The sequence below is a fragment of the Silurus aristotelis genome, assembly GCF_946808225.1.
Source record: "Silurus aristotelis genome assembly, chromosome: 23".
Classification (NCBI taxonomy): domain Eukaryota; kingdom Metazoa; phylum Chordata; class Actinopteri; order Siluriformes; family Siluridae; genus Silurus; species Silurus aristotelis.
The window spans coordinates 1,807,905-1,828,491 of NC_139596.1; the positions used below are offsets into that span (position 1 = coordinate 1,807,905).

The 20,587-nt window shown below is 45.8% G+C and overlaps 1 protein-coding gene across 32 annotated transcripts in view; it reads right to left on the reverse strand.

Annotated features, from left to right (window-relative positions):
* Positions 1-20,587, reverse strand: part of arvcfb (ARVCF delta catenin family member b) — a 112,032-nt gene that overhangs the window by 7,580 nt on the left and 83,865 nt on the right. For 26 of the 32 annotated variants that reach the window (XM_083526485.1, XM_083526483.1, XM_083526489.1 and 23 more), the window contains 9 exons: positions 18,080-18,263; positions 14,743-14,860; positions 14,452-14,623; positions 13,567-13,584; positions 13,052-13,123; positions 2,720-2,847; positions 1,435-1,585; positions 672-864; positions 162-273 (listed from right to left, as the gene is read on the reverse strand). In XM_083526485.1, the coding sequence (XP_083382611.1) occupies positions 162-273; positions 672-864; positions 1,435-1,585; positions 2,720-2,847; positions 13,052-13,123; positions 13,567-13,584; positions 14,452-14,623; positions 14,743-14,860; positions 18,080-18,263 (1,148 nt within the window). The remainder of the gene's footprint in view (positions 1-161; positions 274-671; positions 865-1,434; positions 1,586-2,719; positions 2,848-13,051; positions 13,124-13,566; positions 13,585-14,451; positions 14,624-14,742; positions 14,861-18,079; positions 18,264-20,587) is intronic. The other 6 variants (XM_083526486.1, XM_083526475.1, XM_083526498.1 and 3 more) reach the window with 1 other exon arrangement.

Sequence of the window (20,587 nt, forward strand, 5' to 3'; positions counted from 1 at the left end):
TATCGCGACGGGAACAGAGCTCATCTGCACTAAAAGCTCTGAAGTACCCCGGACACGGCTCTCAGAGCTCGGAAATAAGCGAGATGAAAGAAAAGAGCTGGATGGAGACAGAGAGACTCGCTTTGCACGCTTTGTCATCTCTGCTCACTCTGTGCTCGCACCTGAAAATGTGTCTTGTTCCAGCCGTCCTTGGTCAGCGTGTTCCTCAGCTCTTTGTAGCTCCACACCGTCTGCAGGATGTGCGAAGCAGCCTTGGTCTCTCGAGCCGACTGGCTGTGGAGCAGAAGTACAGCACCGTGGTGTAACCGAAGCCTTAGACACAAATTGCAACCTAAAACGGATTTACTGAAACATGCTGGCGTGTGTATTGGTGGCGCCACGCTGCTTCCTGCCGGCTACGTACCGCTGTGGAAGCATTAACGCCACAGGAGAAAAAAAAGGAGCTTGTATGAATTGGGATCATGGGGAGGAAGAGCAAGGGGGAGGAATTTGATCTTGCCAGGAATCAATAACTCACTCAAATCCATTTCTGGACCCCTGGAGCTTTAAATGGCCAACCACCACCTCCGCCCTTTACAACTCTATTCAACGTCCACGCTCCGTTGTCTGGAGTTGCTCTTCTCGTTTCGTGTTAAATGTGTAAAATAGAAGATGTTTCACACAGATTATACCTGGTCCTGTGGATGGACACCAGTTTATCGATGGCCTGAGCCATGATGAGCGAGCGAGCGTTCTCCGAGCTGTCCGTCACTATCTCGTGGATGGTGTTGAGCACCGCCACCACCGTGTCCTCCTCCAGGTTCTTGGCAGGACGCTGCTGACCGCTGGGCAGGTTACTCACCAAGTCCCTCATTGCGTAGCTCCCTGCAAAACACCACAAGTACATATTCAATTCTTTGGTGCAGCGGGATTGCTTTTAGAATTTGACGGACGTGAACCTGAATCCATCCCCTAGTGGATGGAACACACTTTTTTAACATCCTAATCCACATTAAGTTCCTATTTGCTGCATTCGTCTGGGAAGATGTTCTACTAGACTTTGTGTCTAGTAGAAGGTCTGGGGGTGCCGTTCCACTTCATCGTTTAGAGCTCTATAGCAGGAGATCTAGGTGTATATATAGGTGTCTAAGAACCTGAAAACTTCTACTAAAAACTTCTCTACAAAGATACAAAACATAGCTACACAGCTGACGTTTTTTTTCACCCCAAGTCTCTATTAAGACATTTCAGCCTCTTTAATATTTGGTATGCTTCAGGATACAGCGCAACACCCTGACAGATACACCGCCGTGTTCCCTCGCTTATTCCTCAGATCTAATTTTGAGATGCGGTGAAAGCGAACGCGGGATGTGATATTGCAAACATTGTGGCATGTTCCTGAGACCAAAAAAAAAATGCCAGTGGGTTGATCTTAAGAAGTATTGAAGCTCTCACCTATGAGATCTTTGTTGCGGCGGTCGATGGAGAGGTTGCGTAGGGCGATGGCGATGGCCCGCACCACCTTGTCCGAGTCGGAGCGGAGCAGCTCCACCAGGATGGGCAGGCCTTTCTCCTTACGCACCGTTGCCCGGATGTAGCTGGACCACTGCAGAGATGAAGGTCCCGAGTTGTTTATTTCAGGCAGAAAAGACAAGTTTACTTTAGTGGTGCGCTGAGCACACTACACTTTTTTGTTTGTTTTTGTTTTTTTGGAGGACATATGAAGCTCTACTCAGCCAGTAAGCTGAGCTCAGGATCGAACTTGGTGACACTGGAGCTTCTTATTGATTTACACAACATACACACAGAAAATACAAAAACCTCGTCTCCTGTGCTGCCTCAGATGGGAAAATCGGATCATTTATTGATTTAGTTATTTCGTTCCTTTGATCAGAAATAAAATGTGACATTTTCGATAAGCAGATCCCCCATCATGTCTACATACACCAACTTGACTATTGTTCCAATAAATGATATATGTATATACTGCATAGTGTCTATGGAAGTCACGTGACAAAAAAAAATGACCGCCAAAAAATGAGTTGAGAGTTTGTTTCCTGTACGTAACCTAAAGAGATTTCACAACACTTTGCTCATTTGTGTCCAGTAGAAAATGAACGAATGGCGACGACTCGTTCTTTCTTAGTCACATTAAAGACTCGTCACTAGCATGAAAGTGGAATAGTGCTGCAGTAGCGTATAGTGAGCACTAGGAGGAGCTAGCAAGCTTTGTAGGTGTAAAAATTCTCTTAGTGAGCAGAGACAAGTCTCTCTCTCTCTCTCTCTCTCTCTCTCTCTCTCTCTCTCTCTCTCTCACACACACACACACACACACACACACACACACACACACACACACACACACACAATGCTGCTTAGCCAAAACTACACCCACCAAAACAGATACACAGTTAACACTGCTAATTTAAACACAGTAAGATGCAAATAAACACATTGTATCTGGCTAGTGGCTTTGTATTTGTTTGTGTGCCCGTGTGTGTGTGTGTGTGTGTGTGTATATATATATATATATATATATATATATATATATATATATATATATATATATATATATATATATATATATATATATATATATATATATATATATATACATATACACACACACACACACACACACACACACACACACACACACACACACACACTCACACGCGCGCACACAAACAAATACAATACAAACAAATACAAATATATATATATATAAATATACACTGACAGTCCACTGTCCAGCGCTAAGATTCTGTAAAGCCCCTGCCGCTGCCTCCAAAGTGTTGTAGTTCTGGCTCTCGGTCAGCAGGGACAGATAGAGACGTACCACCTCAGGCTGGTAGAGCAACTCGAACCCTACAGGAAATCAAACACACACACACATCATTTGTCACAGCACTGCACAATAACACATTTTTATTTTCGTGCACTGAATGGAAAAACAGCGAATGGGGAAAGAGTCTCGTGCGTCCTCATTAATCCGTCTTCGGACGCTGCGCGCGATTGCGGAGGTGCAGGAAAGAATCGAACTCATTCACGGCTGTGAGGAAAAACTCTGAAAGGCCTAATGCTTTAATGGAGCCTGTGTTACTGAATACCTGCACCGCCAATCATTGACTGCTCAACAGAGGAAGAGAGAGAGTGATAGAGACTAGTGGGTGAGTGAGAAATAGAGAGAAAGATCACTTGGGGAGATAGAGAAAGAATGAAAGCGAGAGATAAAGTATGTGGAGATGGAGTGAGAGAGAAAGAGAGAGAGAGAGAGAAACTGTGTGAAGTAGGAGTTGAGGTGAAACTGATCTGGAGTCATTGTGGGATGTGAACATGGAAACAGGTGTGTTTAAGAGAAAACAGGTTTAAAGAACACTGAGATGTGGAGGTCAGACAAAGTCACAATTAACATACCTTACAGTCTCTAAACTACAAACACACACACACACACACACACACACACACACACACACACACACACACACACACACACACACACACACACGCGCGAACGGTCCAGTCTCATTTTGTGTGTGTGTGTGTTAATGTATCATCCATTTAATGTGTGTTTTCATCCACCCTATAAAAGAGACATGGCCATTAGTGTGTCCCTCTTTCCATCTCTGTCTCTCTAGCAGTCTCTGGCCAGCAATTCATCATCCCTCCATCCATCCTTCCTTCCATCCATCCAGAGACCAAGCACAGCATGAGACACAGAACCCAGGGTGCAACACACCGAAACCACTGTGAGACATCAAACACAGCGCAAGACGACAAGCACAGCGTGAAACACCAAACACAGCGTGATATTAAAAAATGAGATACTAAACATTAAACACAACATTTAACAAAGCATGAGACACTAACACTGCATGAGACATTAAACACTGCATGAGACACTACACACTGTATGAGACACTACACACTGTATGAGACACTGAACACAGCCTGATATTAAAAACTGAGATACTAAACACAAAATAGAACATTGAACACAGCATGTGACACCGAACACAGCCTGAGACACTGAACACAGCATGTGACACCGAACACAGCCTGAGACATTAAACACAGCATGAGACACCGAACACAGCATGAGACACCGAACACAGCATCAGACACCGAACACAGCATCAGACACCGAACACAGCATCAGACACTGAGCACAGCATCAGACACCGAACACAGCATCAGACACTGAGCACAGCATCAGACACCGAACACAGCATCAGACACTGAGCACAGCATGAGACACCGAACACAGCATGAGACACCGAACACAGCATCAGACACTGAGCACAGCATGAGACACCGAACACAGCATGAGACACCGAACACAGCATCAGACACTGAGCACAGCATGAGACACCGAACACAGCATGAGACACCGAACACAGCATCAGACACTGAGCACAGCATGAGACTATAAACACAACATGAGACGCCAATCCAGAACGAGGCACAGACAGCAGTGTTGCTCGCCCCGTGCTGATTGGACACGCGTGGAGAGACGATGGTGAGACGGCGGAGAGACGCTCATTACGCCATCAGATTTCAGACACTGCAGAGAGCACGTATTGATTTGTCACGACTTAACGTAACGCGCACCTCTCTGAGGAGAATTCTTTTTCATCTCTGTTTCTATCTCACACACACACACACACACACACACACACACACACACACACACACACACACACACACACACACACACACTTCACTTTGAACATGCATGAACAGTAGCTCTCTTCACAGGAGCATCACGTTGCCACACGAACGATGGTCATTAATTATAAACGCATTTTAATAGTGGAATGCTGATCCCTCAAGCACGCACGCACGCACACACACACACACACACACACACACACACGTATAATATGTATAATGTATAATGTATCGTGTCGCTATGGAGATGCTCATCCCTAGTGTGTTGCATTAGGGCGGTGTGTGTTAGTGTGTGTACGGTAATTTGTCCCTCGGCGTAATCAGCGTACGCCTAGACATGACCCTCCGTCCCCTCTCGGTCCAGCGTGTTGCCATGTACAGCTTTACTCCCTCATCCGCCTGGCAGTGTGCGCCTCAAACATCTGTTTCGACATCTTTTATAGAATGCCCACTTGTCACGCTAGCTCAGACGTACGCCAACAGCACGTGCGCGCGCACACACGCACACACACCTTGTGAGACTGTTGAAGCTAATGAATGTTATTAGGTATCCTGAGTGTGGTTGATGCTGAGTGGCAGAAAACAACAGTGAGAAAAACACTTCAAATGATTTGTTACCGATAATAAAAAAACAAAAAACAAAGGTAGGAATATATTTTGGAAAATGTCGAAAAAATAGCGCTGATGAGGACGTCGCAGAGATGAAAGATGAAGGAACGTCGATCACGGCGTATTCCGTCAATGAACAATTCACGGCGAACTGATCCAGGCATCGTGTTTATTGGACAAAAAGAGACAGGAAGTGGAACAAGTATAAATGGAGATAAGCCACCAGGCACGATTCATCACCATTATCTCTCTCTTTCTCTCTCACAGACACACACACACACACACACACACACACACACACAGCGACCGAAAGCTTCTGGCGGAAGAGTTGTGAAAGGCACTGAATGAACCGTGTTATGAAACAAGGAGAATTCTGGACAGAAAAGAAAGAAAACGAAAAAAAGCATGCTGATCTTTTATCGATGAACAAACCCCAGGAGATGGAGGAGCATGACGAGGATGAAGAGGAAGAAGAGACCTCGAAGGCTTCACGAGAAGCTTCTTCTCAATAAGGTCTCGGAGAAAGAGGCGGCCGCTCGAGTCCATTAAAACCTCAGCAGGATAGAGTTTGTGCCGGTCATATAAAGCTCGGCTCTGTGTGTGTCGAGGAGATCAGACCTCGGCGTGGCAGGAAGTCGCACAGCCAGCACGCCGCCTTTGTTTCCGAGTGTCAGAAGGGCACCGAGAGACTGGCAGAGACTGGCATCGTCTCCACACGCGCCAATCGTCTCCAAAAAATGTGTGGCGAGAGGAAGTACGAGGAGATAGACACAAAGACAAAAGCACCTTTGTAGGATGTTTTTTTTTTTACTCTCTGAGTAAGTTTACTTCAGGAAAACGCTTTACGTCCAGACAGGCAGCTGCTCGGCATCAGCGCCGTGCCGTTGAATCCAGGAAGTCCATCTGCTTCTGATTCCTGAAACACCAACGCTGCTGCATGCGTTACAGATGCGCCCGTCCTTCTCTTCCATCTTTCTACCAACACTCGTGCTGCAGAATGGAAACTCCACCGCCTGATCCGGTTCTCATCACTTCTCCGTTATCTCGAGGATCTTCATTAGCGGCTGATTAGCGCCGGACGCCACCGCTGACCTCTAATTGCCTGCTCGCTCCCTCTGAGCACCTTTAAGCCATCCTTAATTGAAATCACGGTGGTGGAAGCCATGGATTTCGGCATAAATCAATTTTTCGAAGTCAATTAGCATTTGTGGAAGTTGAAAACCTGCAGGAATGCTCATGGAGACGGCGAGAGGCTACAAAACATTTCAGACACTTTGTTCGGCATCGATGCTAACGGGAGTCTGAATGGATTCTTTGGGGAATTTTTAGGGAGGAGTGAAGGCTTCCTCTGAGACACGGTTTAGCAGATCAAACCGGGTCACAGACTTGGGTTGCATCGGCTAGTGTGATTGACGAGAGAAAATAAGCTCCTCCCACTGTGATTGACAAGAGAGAATAAGCCCTTACCAGTAAATTGTAAGCATTATTTTCATGTGTATAAAAAAAGAGCTAATCTTTACACTAACAGTCGGGTCTGTAAAATAGGGAGGGATGGGAACGTGGGAGAGAGGACGAGTTGAAGTGTGTGTGTGTGTGTGTGTGTGTGTGTGTGTGTGTGTGTGTGTGTGTGAGCATGAATGTGAAAAAGAAAAGAAAGAGTAACTGAATGAAAGTCCCCCATCCGCTAACCCGCGGGAAATCCTGCAGCCAGCATCACCACGGCAACCTCTGGAAAGTCACGCTGACAAATCTCTTCTGTGAGAATGAAAGAGAGAAAGAAAGAGAGAAAGACGGGAAAAGAAAATAAAAGACTGCGAGGTACGACGTTCTTTTATCAGCTCAGAGTGGGAAGAGTGACTGGGGCAGTGTGAGTGGGCATGAAGCTCCGCCCTTTCCTGGACATGCCGCCGCACAAACGCCACCTCTGATGCATTCAGCGCTGGAATGTGACCTTTGTCTCGTCCGAGCTCGTCCTGTCTGAGGAGACGAGCGAGTCGTGGCTCTGTGCTAATAAAAGCAGGACAGCAGGCTGTACGTGACACGAGTTCTGAGAGGGAGCCTTTCCCACCTGCTCAGAAAGGCAGCAGACGTGAATAAAAACGAGTTTCAGAAACGCACGAGGGATGTGAGTCGCTTTTCCGACACATTCTCGCACATCTGCAGTATGAAAGAGAGACAGATGTCTCGGGATGAGGTCCACAATCTGCCTCGACTCAAATCGAGAAAGGGAACTGCTCCAAGAAAGGAGGCGTGATGTTTTGACAGATCCGACAGCCCCGGCGCTGCACGGCAAAATAAACACAGAAGAGATTCAGTTCTCCAATTACAAATACAACACCGTCTCATCTCTTGTCTCAGAGCTTCGAGAGGCTTTGATTTGGAGACGCTTTCCTTTCAAATCCCTGCTTTCTCTTCGTTCCCAGTCCCCCTCTGAGTCGCTTTGGTTTTGTCTCCCCATTGCCTTGCTTGTTTACGTGTTTAAGTCTCGTATATTTCTCCGCTTCTCTCCCGGTCTGTCTATCTCCCGCCTTTTAGAAAATCTGTTGTGACGGCGCTTGTGTCTCAGGCGTCTGATCTCTGCTCGAGAAATAAACCTGGTGTATCAATCTGCAGATATGTCTCAAGTTTCAGGCTCAGAGATAAACCCAGAATCAGGTTTAGAGATAAATGCAGTCTCAGATTTAAAAATGAACCCAGACTCAGAGATAAACCCAGACTCAGGCTCAGAGATAAACCCAGACTCAGGCTCAGTGATGAACCCAGACTCAGAGATGAACCCAGACTCAGAGATAAACCCAGACTCAGAGATAAACCCAGACTCAGAGATAAACCCAGACTCAGACTCGGAGATAAACCCAGATTCAGAGATGAACCCAGACTCACTCATGCTCCAGCAGCTATAAACCTTTATAACTAAATATACGTGAATAAAATACACACTTCAAGACAAATCTCACATCAAGAGTCACCTAACAACTATAATGATTTCACTAATACCAAGTCTCTCTCATACACACACACACAAGTTGCCTAAATGGGAAGAGAAACCCTCAGGAGCCTTGTTTTTTCGGCTGATGTGGATGCACATCTTTGCCTGACCCACGACGAGGTTTAAGAGCTGACACTCTGCTTGCCTTCTCGGAGTATATTTTACCCCCAGCATAAAAGTTTGGACTGAAGGATTGGTTAAGAGCGAGTATGTCGATAGATGGAGAGATTGAGAGCATGAAAGAGAGAGGGGTAGAGAGAGAGAGAGCTAGTCATGCTGATAGAGATAGAGAAAGAGAGACACAGATAGAGATAGATGAGTGAAAAACACAGTGTTTTTCCTACTAATTGCAGAAGATTGACGACGAGTGTCAAATGTAACACCTGCTGTAGCTCAAAGACTGACCAAACACACACACACACACACCACACACTTTATAAAGTTATATATCTAAAATACATAGCTACTCGCCACATATATATTAAAACTCTATATATTACCAAACTCTAAATCTGTACAAAAAAATCTGTACAGTTATTAAAACAAAGTGGGCGTGGCCTTAACCAGAACGCCGTTCCCTCCTTCTTTTCCCCCCGCTTTTTTTCATGAGATGTTAAAATAAGGTGAAGAGGTGAAGAGCGTGTGAGGTTAACACGACACTCTCTGTGCGGATATAATCATCGATCGTGCTCTTCCGCGTGATTTCCCTCTCTCTTTCTCGTGTTTTCTCCCTCCCTCTCGCTGCTTTTTTTTGCGCCGCTTCTCTGAAGACATCTCACACTCGCACTGCATGGTGCTTGATGATCATTTGTACTGAAGCTGTGTTCTCCTGGCACTGTGGGCAGTGAGTGCGTGTGCGTTTGTGGTGTGTGTTTGTGGTATATGTGTGTGTGTGTGTGTGTGTGTGTGTGTGTGTGTGTGTGTGAGTGATAATGATTGGCAAGCGAGGCGCAGCAGGATGAAGCTGCCAGTCTTGTGTTACAGCCTGCCATGTCGACGGGGGGTACGGCAGCAGCTGGCTCCCGCTGGGGGAAAATTCAGACTTAATCACACACACACACACACACACACGCACACACGCACACACGCAAATGCTAAGTGTCACCCAAAGCAGCTGCGTGACTATAGGCACAGAAACAGCTGCAGATGGATACTAGTACATTTAAAACGTGTTTTGATTTGGAGCTTTCAATCGTAGAAAGAATGAAAAACACTCTACGGCAGCAAAAAAAAAAAAAAAAAAAAAGCCACTTTTTTTCTAACCATTGTGAGCTGAAAAGCATCTCATCGGCCCACGACAGGGCGCTTAAACGATTGCACTGGTAGCACCAAAATGAAGGGAACTTCAGTTTCCTATGGAATCCCTTCAGTTTCCATAACCGCAGAACCCTTGGAAGCTTGTGGCTCAAAACAGTCTCATCGTCTCTGAGGTCTCACTCAGGACCAGATTCCAGAGGGGGACTGAGACATTGTACGGTCCATAAGCCCTCAGCAGATTCGCAAGTCCGTGTGGTTGTTCCACCCGTGCTGTTTATCTTCACGTCGCAGTGATGAAATGTGAAAAGCCCGGCTAGCGGGGCGTGATGAGCCTTCGAGACATGGGGCCGGGGGGAGAATTCTCACACCAGGGAGGGAGAAATATCAGCGGTGAGTCAGAAAGGGAAAGAAAGAGAGATGAGAGAGAGAGAGACATGGGTGGCGATCGAGCTGTCTACATGATGGATGGGAAAGAGTGGGGAAAAAGGAGGTGTGCAATGTGGAGAGGATGCAAAACAAAGAGAATGAGAAGACAGAGAAATATTCAAAGAGAACAGAATAGAGAATAAAAAGACATTAGGAAGAACGAGAAATGGGGGAAAAAAAACAAGTGTGTGAGGCGAAAGGAAACATTGAGAGAGCTTAAAGTGGCAGTGTTTCATTCAGAGACACTGAAATCGAGTGCGAGACAGATAGTAAGACAGAATGAGAGACAAAATGAAAGTAAGAGTGAGATAGTGCCACCATTAAATAGAGGAAGATGGCGTGAGATAGGAAGAGACAGTGAGAAAAAGTGAGAAACAGAGACAGAGTGATGCAGTCAGAGTATAAGAAACACAGTGAGACAAAGTGAGAAGCTTTTAGAGACACTGAGACAGAGATGTGAGACCGTGTAAGAAACGGCAAGTCAAAGTAAGACCATAAAGCAGAGTAAGACTCCCAGTAAGAGACTGTGAGAGAGACAGAGTGAGAGTCCCAGTGAGAGACTGTGAGAGAGACAGATTGAGAGTTCCAGTAAGAGAATGTAAGAGAGACAGAGTGAGACTCCCAGTGAGAGACTGTGAGAGAGACAGATTGAGAGTCCCAGTGAGAGACTGTGAGAGAGACAGATTGAGAGTCCCAGTGAAAGACAGAGAGACAGAGTGAGAATCCCAGTGAGAGACTGAGAGAGAGACAGAGTGAGACTCCCAGTGAGAGACTGAGAGATACAAAGTGAGACTCCCAGTGAGAGACTGAGAGAGAGACAGAGTGAGACTCCCAGTGAGAGACTGAGAGAGAGACAGAGTGAGACTCCCAGTGAGAGACTGAGAGAGAGACAGAGTGAGACTCCCAGTGAGAGACTGAGAGAGAGACAGAGTGAGACTCCCAGTGAGAGACTGAGAGAGACAGAGTGAGACTCCCAGTGAGAGTCTGAGAGAGACAGAGTGAGACTCCCAGTGAGAGTCTGAGAGAGACAGAGTGAGATTCCCAGTGAGAGACTGAGAGAGACAGAGTGAGAGTCCCAGTGAGAGACTGTGAGAGAGACAGATTGAGAGTCCCAGTGAGAGACTGTGAGAGAGACAGAGATATGCAGTGAGACAAAGGCAGTTCAGAGCTGCCCAACCCAAAGCAGCTGCATGTGTGTGAACTCCAGAGCTCAGCGCTCCCTCAAGAAAAAAAAAAGCCGAGACCCAGACGAAGGGGAGACGGGGGAGACAGGGGAGTGAAAGTGACCACAGAAGAAGGAAAACATGTAAAGCCGGGTGCTGTTTCTGTTGTACAGAGACTTGGCCCTGATAAACCCTCACGCTGTAAATCATTCCTGTCTGAACAGCGGCATGTTTACACCCAACACACTGCCAGGACAGAAGAGACGAGGACAAGGGATCTCCCATTTAACCGCCCTCGACACGCCGCCAGATGTTTTCGTTTGAGCGTCAGAGGGGCCCCACTAATACAGATGTTTATAAAGCTGGATAAAATTAGACGAAGAATCCGCCAGGGTAAACGGCGAGACGCTCAAGAGACGAGGCCGGCTCAGTGACGTGTTACAAAAGGATGACGTGTCCAATCAGAGAGACTGCTGAGACACAGAGAGAAGTGGCGTCCTTCTTCCAGCGAGAGTGTTTACTCTTCTACGTACTGTGGCGCACGACTCATCGGCAGGTAAATGGGGAGTGGCATATGCACCTGTCAGTCATAGTAAAGGGGGCATCGAGAGAAACCCTGTAGCCCCGAAGAGAAGTGGCCGTGATTCTCAGTCACGAGACGAAGATTAAAGACCGCTGTCTTTTTTGGGTTGCTTGCTGAGAATTTCTGCTCTGATACTCTGCATCTCAAAACGCATGACAGAAGGCTAGAAAGGGGGAAAAGGAAGTGCACCGTGTCCTTCATCAAGGTTGAAAGGTAGATTTCTGCTAACAGGAACAACGTGTCTCCTCTCCGTCTCGCTTTCTCTCCATCTCACGCTTAATTACCGCCTCCCCGTCGATCCCTTAATTACACGTCTTCCGCCTTGCCCTCTCTCTCTCTCTCTCTCTTTATCTTTCTCTGGGCGTGATGAATAATGCAAACGGAGAGAGCGCTGTAGTTTTTTTGCACTTTGTGGTTTTCAGACACGTCCTGTCCCGCCACCGAAAGGTGACGAGAGGTGACTGGAATCGACTGCGAATCGATGGACGTCGGCGGCCCCCAGACAGCGGCTCGATAGGTCTCGATTTCCTCAGTGGGAAAAAACATGACGCTCATTTCTAAGTAAGGAGAGGGGTGGAGGAGGTTCTAAGATGGGCCAAAAAATAAGCCACCCTGATATCCTCACTTGCTCTTCTGCTCCTGAGGCAGAGGATGTGCTAAGCTTCTTTAACGCTACATGATTTCGGGTCGCGGACTCAATTCTGCCTTCCGATGAGCCTTGAGGCTCCACCTGGAGATCAGAAACAATCTGCCCAATCTAAATGTGTTCCAGCAGCTGGATATCAGTTCACAAAGCTCTGATGGCTTAACAATTTACAATGGTGAAGGTCTAGCTTTAGTGCAGAAATACACAATATGGACAAACGTTGTGGACACCTGAGACCTGAGCCTCCTGCTTCATGAGCATCTCATCCAAACTTAGTGCGCATAAGAATCCTGTTAGAATGACCTCCGTTCCTCTGGGACGATGTTCTACAAGAACACATTTTGTGGAGACTTGTGCTTCTTCAGACAGAGGAGGTTCAGTTCCAGTTCAGTAGGACAGTTCATTATACTGTTCAACATTAGAACACTGGGGTCATGTGATGACCAGGTCAAATCCAAGATGGCCACTTCCAGAACATTCCACTGTTCTCCACACTTCTATTAAGGAACAGCTTAAAGGTAAACACAATCCGGTCGCATTTCCTCTCGTTCTAAAAACAAATAATCAGCTGAAGGTGAGCGTCATGTCCCCGCTAAACTAGCCGTGTTCGCTAGTCGGGATCACAGCTAATATTTCACATGCTTGATGTTCAAAGTCGTGAACATCGAGTGACGTGTCGGTGACGTGAAGATGGCGTGTGGGTTACGTGAGGGCGTTCCTCTGCGTACCTTTAGTGGGCTCGGTGCGCTTCGGGAGGTCCATCGTGTCATAGTTTTTATCGTTGTCTCCACTCCGTCTCCCTGAGAAAAGACGAAGAGAGGCGTAAGAGAGTACAGGATTTACTGCCTTCATGTCTGGAGACTAAATGTCATGTCTATCTCCTATCTCTACACACACACACACACACACACACACTACACTCTAATGGCTGAGGCTCTCCTGAGTGGAACTCCCTCTTAATAATGCATGAGAGGAAATATATTCACAGCGGAGTCGACTAATGAAGAACATCTAAAACCCCTATAAACACACACACACACACACACACACACACACACACACACACACACACACACACACAGTCCCTCTCGCTCAGACAGGACGACTGAAACAGGACAAATGATAAAATCTGGGTTCTAAAAATCTGGATTTGTACACTGAACACACACTCGAGGAGAGGCGGACGGAGGGAGGGAGGGATTGACAGAAGGAAAGATGGAAAAGAGGCAGAAGAGAAACTCACCTTGATTAAACCATTCCTCTACAGTTGGCCGGCGCAGCAGCAGCCAAGCAAAAGCAAAGGGGGAAAGAAGAGAAGAGTCACAATATAAACGTGTGTGTTACTAAACACTGACTGGTACTCATGACTAGCAAAAAAACGGCGGAGGAATTAGCATGGTGAAGACTCTAAACGACCTCCGCTTGGGATCTTCTCAGTTAGGAGGGGAAAGGAACAGCTCTGAGAAAGCGTGGCTAAGGCTTGCTAGACAGTACCCAGCCCTCGTTATCCTGTTCAGCGTTTTATTTAAAGGGTTGAAGCGTTACGTGGCGTTGACTCGTAATTGACCTCACTGTAGAAGTGGGATCCTGCTGGCGCGTTTGACCAAACGCCCACCAGAGCGGCGCTGGCATTTTCTACACTGTTTACACACACGGCATCTAAATCGGCTCGATAAGTCACTAGTTAATGCGTCCTGGATCATCTTACATTACCCGCTGCTAGCCTACAGCGCACACACACACTCTCCAAACACGACTGTATAGAATGAACTCAGAGCCTCAAAGATGTTGCAGCATGACAATGCTAATGTGCATACATCCAGCTCTGTGAAGATCTGCTTTACATGGGTTTAAAGATCTTAAATGGCCTGCTCAAACACTATTGAGATGTATGTGATTGCTGATTGCACCCTAGGCTGCCTCACCTCCATCAGTACCTGGATTTGTGTGGATTTGGATGAGCCATAAAAATTTTGAGGAACATCTTACCAGAAGAGAAAAAGGGGACTAAATGTGAGACAGGAAATTCAAAATGAAGCACATGCCCATCCATAAACGTTTGCCATATAGTGTATATAAATAGATATTATATGCTGGTAATAATATCTGACCCCCACGGGAGACTGACCTTTAGCCTTCTTGCTCCCAAAGCAGCCGGCGTCGTCCTTCTTTTTCCGGTGGGTCCCCGCGGAGCCCGGAGCCTGAAGCGAGGATGCGTCCTGGTACTTGTCTGCACCCGGGACTTCTTTGTGAACGTGGTAGGAGAGGTTCCTCATGATGCACACGCAGTTCTCGACAGACTGAGGAGCAGAGAGAGAAACACATCATGGCGGAGAGAATTGCAGCTCGGCTTCATCGCGACACCTTGTCGTGGATTCTTCGTATTTTTATTTGACACTGATTTCTCTCTGAGTCTCACCTTGTTGTCCATGTCCTTTTTTCCCACAGCTGACAGGAGAGCATGGAGCAGAGCGTCCACCAGGCCGTCGCACTCCCGAAGTCTCCTGCGCGCCTCCGCTCCGTCCGAACTCACGTTCCTGCTCACACACACACACACACACACACACACACACACACACACACACACACACACACACACACACACTTGTTACGTGCAGCCTTGGCACCATTGAACATAAAGCTGGAAGTGACATTCACTGTAGCACATTTCGACTTCTATGGCAACGGCAGAATAGTCCACATTAAACATATACATTATAATGTTAATGCAATATAATTGCATGTGTGTGTGTGTGTGTGTGTGTGTGTGTGTGTGTGTGTGTGTGTGTGTGTGTGTGTGTGTGTGTGAGTAAGCGTACTGGAAATACTGTATAAACACACACACACACACACGTGTGGCTCGAGTTAAATATTTATGCAGCTTTGAATCACTGCACGTTCGAGCAATTCATTCAGGGGACACACACACACACACACACACACACGACTGTCTCACACACCCTTTAGCTCTCTTCCGCACTAACTCTGTTCATGGCAAATCAGGTTGGGGCTCTGAGCTGCTTCCTAGCAACAGATGTCGGTGCTTACAGTTGCCATGGATACGGGCAGAGTGGCAGGGATGGAGATGGAGTGGCATCGGAAGCTGGCGACACGCGGACACACCGTTTTCGGTGCTCATTTCCCCGAGTGTCTTCTAAAACCTACATGGCCAGAGTATGTGTGTCTCTTCTGTCGATATATACGTGTGTGTGTGTGTGTGTGTGTGTGTGTGTGTGAGAAACTTTCTTTGGCTCTTAGTCTCTGCTGTCAAAGCCAAGTCTGATTATACTGAATAAACTGCTACAGGGCAGGAGGCAGCCTCTGCAGCCGGCAGGGAGAGAAAGATGAAGAGAGAGAGAGAGAGAGAGAGAGAGAGAGAGAGAGAGAGAGAGAGAGAGAGAGAGAGAGAGAGAGAGAGAGAGAGAGAGAGAGAGAGAGAGAGAGAGAGAGAGAGAGAGAGAGAGAGAGAGAGAGAGAGAGAGAGAGAGAGAGAGAGAAATGCGGAAAATGAAGGAGGGATGCAGGAAGAATGCAATTTCAGGCTTATCAGACCCTGTAGTCCTTAAAACCAGTTCATCACAGTCACATGCCGAGAGAGAGCGAGAAAAAAAAAGAGATAGAGAGAGAATGGATATATAAAGAAAGAGATCAGAGGAATGTTGGGGTACATTGTGTGCGGCCACATTAAAACACCAGCATCCTGAATGACTTCCTGAAATCTGCTGTAAGATTAAGCACAGAAACATTGAGAGTTCTCTCAGAAAGAAAAAAAGAAAACAAGAAAGACATAAGATTGTACATAAAAAAAAAAAAAAAAAAACTGGACTGAACCCTAAGGATACAAGAAAACGAAGGACCCTAAACTGTTCTAAATGGAATAAACCCTTATGGGTGCTTGATAGAAGTAAGGAAAACCCATTCACTTCAAAATGGAACAAACCAAAGCAGGATGCTAAATTGATATCCCTTTACTGTTTTAGAAAGACCCTAAAAAAAGTCAGGTCCAGTCCCGGAGTGTTACCTCTGAAGCTCAAAATCTGCTTTTCTCCTTCCGCCCGGCTCGTCTCCAGTCTGGGCAGAGTGACACGGAGTAACCGGGGCAGTACTCAGTGTCTCTGTGAGTTTAATCAGAAGCTGCCCAGCTGAAAGGTTTGGAGAAAATCTGCTAATGAGAGCATCGATACAGCGAGAGTGAGGGAGCGAGGCCGTGAGGATCGATTTCAGCCTCGAGACCGCCATCAAAGTGTGAAACAAACAAACGGGCATTATCCTGCTCTTTACTGTCTCAAAACGCAGCAGCTCGTCATTACGCTTCTGCTTTCTGAATACAACTCATGGTAGGGGCGAAGACGTGGGGCTCGGCAGCTCAGAGAAGATAATTCGGAGCAAAATAATACCTACACTGCTAAAAGCGACGCTAAAAGCGTACCTAAACACGAGGAAGAAACTAGTAACATCTCCAAAGCCCTTATTTCACTGATCACAGCAATGCAACACCTATTCGGGCACTGAGAACAGGCTTCACTCTGGTCGAATGTAATCTGATTGGCTGGTCATAAATCAGCAAACGTTTCTACGCCGTGGCACAATGAGCTCTACAAGGCGAAGATCGAATCTCAGGAATTGAAAAGTCTTGCGCAGCATTACGTCTCCTTTTTTCCGCTTTGCGCGCCGGGTCTACATCCTGAGTCGGGCAATTTTCGCGCGTGGCTTTGAAATTCCAAACGTCCGCGAGCGCTCACGACTCACAGGAAAACGTGGGCGAGCTTGAAATGAGGTGTTGATTTGAGTTAGGAGTCCATGCTACTCTTTTTTTTTTTTCCTTTTAAGAATAAAGAAATAGTCATGCTAGCTATTACACCAAGTCATTAACACAAGAAACTGATTTGAAATGCAAGAAATCCTTGCAGGAATTGAATCAAACGAACCTATTTGCTTCTCCAATCAAATTATTTTTGATGCTTACTGTAAAAACCAAAAAAACTAAGCAGAACAAATACTGGTTTTACCTCCGAGAAGGTGTGAAAGTTTCCTGAAACGTGACCGCAATCATTTAATTCCTATGAGCAATTATGAGAAACCCGATCGCATGCTAACGGAGACGTGTCTCGGGGTATAAATGATGGTTAGCAGGGCTGTAATTAGCCATTGTGTTCGCTGTCAGATGTGTAAAAAAGCACTAATCTGTGCAGCAGTGTGAGCCAATGGAACTGATGAACTGCTTCGCTAATATGTTTTTGTGTGTGTGCGGGGGAGGGGAGTACCACTCTTGTCAAACATTCTCTGTCGACTCTCTCATTAAATAACTTTAAGCACCTGCCTATTTTAGGGCTTTTCATTTAATTTGCTTATCTGCTTTCCTCTTAAAAGCCCTTGCAATAATAATAATAAAAAAGCCTTTATTCCTCTGGTACTTTTCGCAAACAGCTCTGAGTGGCTATTTAATGGACAGCCGTGGCTAAACGCCACTTAAATGCTTCTCTTCCTTTGTCCCCACAGACCATAGGAAAACAAATTAGTATTAGATTGGACGGGAGAGGTTAAAAAAAAGAAAAAAGACTGCAACCACATCGCTAACACAGCGGAGTTATTGAGATCATTAAGGCAAGCAGTCGACTTTCTGACCTTCCACTGAAACACCCTGTCAATGTGGATTCGTAATTAAAACCCTTTTATCATCCGAGACTAAGCGTATGCTTAGGAAACGTGATTAGTTATCCTTCTTGGTGAAAGGTCAGACCAAAAAAAAAAGGTACCGCAAGCATCCGGACGTGTTCTTAAACACGGTGGTCCACTGGGCGTCCCTGGGCTTCGAGTCCTCGTTGGGCTCGGCCTCCCAGCCCGAGTGCGGGATCACCACCTCGTTGGTCATGGTCTGCAGCGCGTGGTTTATGATCACCATCTTCAGCTGCTCGTAGGAGGACAAGTTCCACAATGTTCCTGTCAAACACAGAGAGAGAGGAGGGGAGAGAGCGTAGACGAGAGTGAGAAAGAATAGAAATGATGTAGCACAAAATTACGGCCCCGTGGCGTTCACGTGAGGCGTTCTACTTCGCATCCACATGTCGTCATAGCGATAACAAAAGAGATTTGTATAGAATTTAGAGCCTCGTGTCTGTTTCATTCTTAAAACTTGAGAACACCACGGAGTGAGACCTGAGGAATTCCTAAAGTGAAGGAGTGGCGTTCTGGTCTCTTTTTCCATTATATAACCATTTTTTTCACCCCCACCCTGATCCACCTGAATCCACACAGTACCAAATCCTGAAACAACATATCCCCTGCCATGGCAGCACTTGGGAATATCATTTGGAAATAAATCGCAACTAAAGCCACCTATGATAAACCACCTTTGGTGCGTCACTTATATTTACCCCACGGTTGCTACTCCCGGAGATGAGTTAAAAAATTCAAGATTTGGAGTCAGGAAATGGGCTCTAGTGTACACGATGGGGTTAAAAGGGTTAAAAACTGGACTGCTGAGCAGTGGTGCATGATGCAAGAAAAAGTAGGAACTGAACCCTGAAGAACAGCACTGCATGGGACACACTGATTGTCTGGAACCTTGGTGTTGTTTGGGTATTGTGTGTGGTAATAATTTGATTAAGTCTCTGCCTGCTAGGAAAAATAAGCTATTAAATGTGGCTTGTGGTGTGTGTGTGTGTGTGTGTGTGTGTGTGTATAAGGATATATATATATAAAAAAAAAAAGCCTGACTGCTCATATTTACCAAAATAAACTGGGTGGGAGACGAGGAAAGCCACAAAAACTGCTAATCAAAGTCGCTATAGAAGAATCAGACATATGATGAGAAAACCACATTCTTGGTCCATACAGAGAGAAATAAGAACCATACTCGGAATGTTTCGAAAAAGACAGAGCCACGCCCTGTTGTGCAAAAATTCAATTTAGCTGGAAAACCTTGACTTTGATTCCACGTCCACATTAATACGTTTAAAAAAAAAAAAAAAAAAAATTCTCAGTTTTTGGCCTTCCGTCCACACCGAGACGGCGTTTACAGTCAAGGTTTTTAAAAACACTTTTCAAAGTGGATTAATTGGAAAATGCCATTTTTGTCGTCACAGTGCGGATTATGAACATGGAGGCTTTCAAAAAACTATTTTTAGTCATTGTTTGCGACGTTTCAAAGAGCCGGGAAGTAAATAAACGGCAGGCGGAAATGATGCAACTCGAAGCCCCTTACGTTTTGCTCATGTGCACAAGAGGGATGTAAGCGTTTTCAGATGTTTCAACGTTTTGAAGACAATTGAAAACAAAAGTGTGGACGCAGAAGGTTTTTTTTATGTATGTGGATAATTGTAGACGTAGCCTAAATGTCCCTACAGGGACGCGTCTTGATCTACATGTACATGTTCCTGTTTATCCCATTTACAAGACTCTACAAGCACTTGATTTTACACACCTTTACATACCAACATCTTGACTTGACATCTTCCTGGTCTTACAAGACACTAACCATTGTCGACTCTACAGGATTCTGTTTCCGACTCTACAAGACTGTGTCTTTGAGACTTCACATGTCCCTGGCCACACAAGACACTACACGCCATGGACTGTATACATTTCTTAATACACTATATGGACAAAATTCTGGGGACACCTGACATTTCCAGCCAGATGTGGTTCTTCCGCAAACAGTTACCAAAAAGTGAGAGTTACACAATTGACTAAGACATCTTTGGAGGGATTGGCATGAAATTTTTTAACTTGAATTAGGAGACCCAAACCTGCTCCAGCAAGACAAAGCCTCTGTGCACGAAGCACCCTAAAGATATTGTTAAATGCCTGTGGAATATCTCCTGCTACAAGATCTCCAGCAAAACTATTGAAAACCTTCTTAGCTTTAATCAGCAACTGACTTTATCCACAATCACTCTCCAAAGCCTGATGGAGCGTTCAAAAAGCACATGGCAAACGCATGGTCAGGGGTCCACAAACCTTTGTCATGAGTCTCTGGCCCTATAAGGCATCAGGTGTTTCAGATTCTATGACTTTCCAAGTTCCACTCTAAATGACTCAGACTGTACATTTCTCAGAACCTACTTAAGATCAGGGCAGATATTATTTTTAAACAAATTTTATATGAACGTTCTTTTATGATCCAGGTTTAAACACATGCTGCTCTCTGATGTCACCTAGTTTTTAGTGACTCCCCCTCAGTTAGATTCCTCGGAAATGAAATACAGAAGGGGAATGAAATGTACTGTGCCCTAAGGAAGCCTTGTGTGTGCATGTGTGTGTGT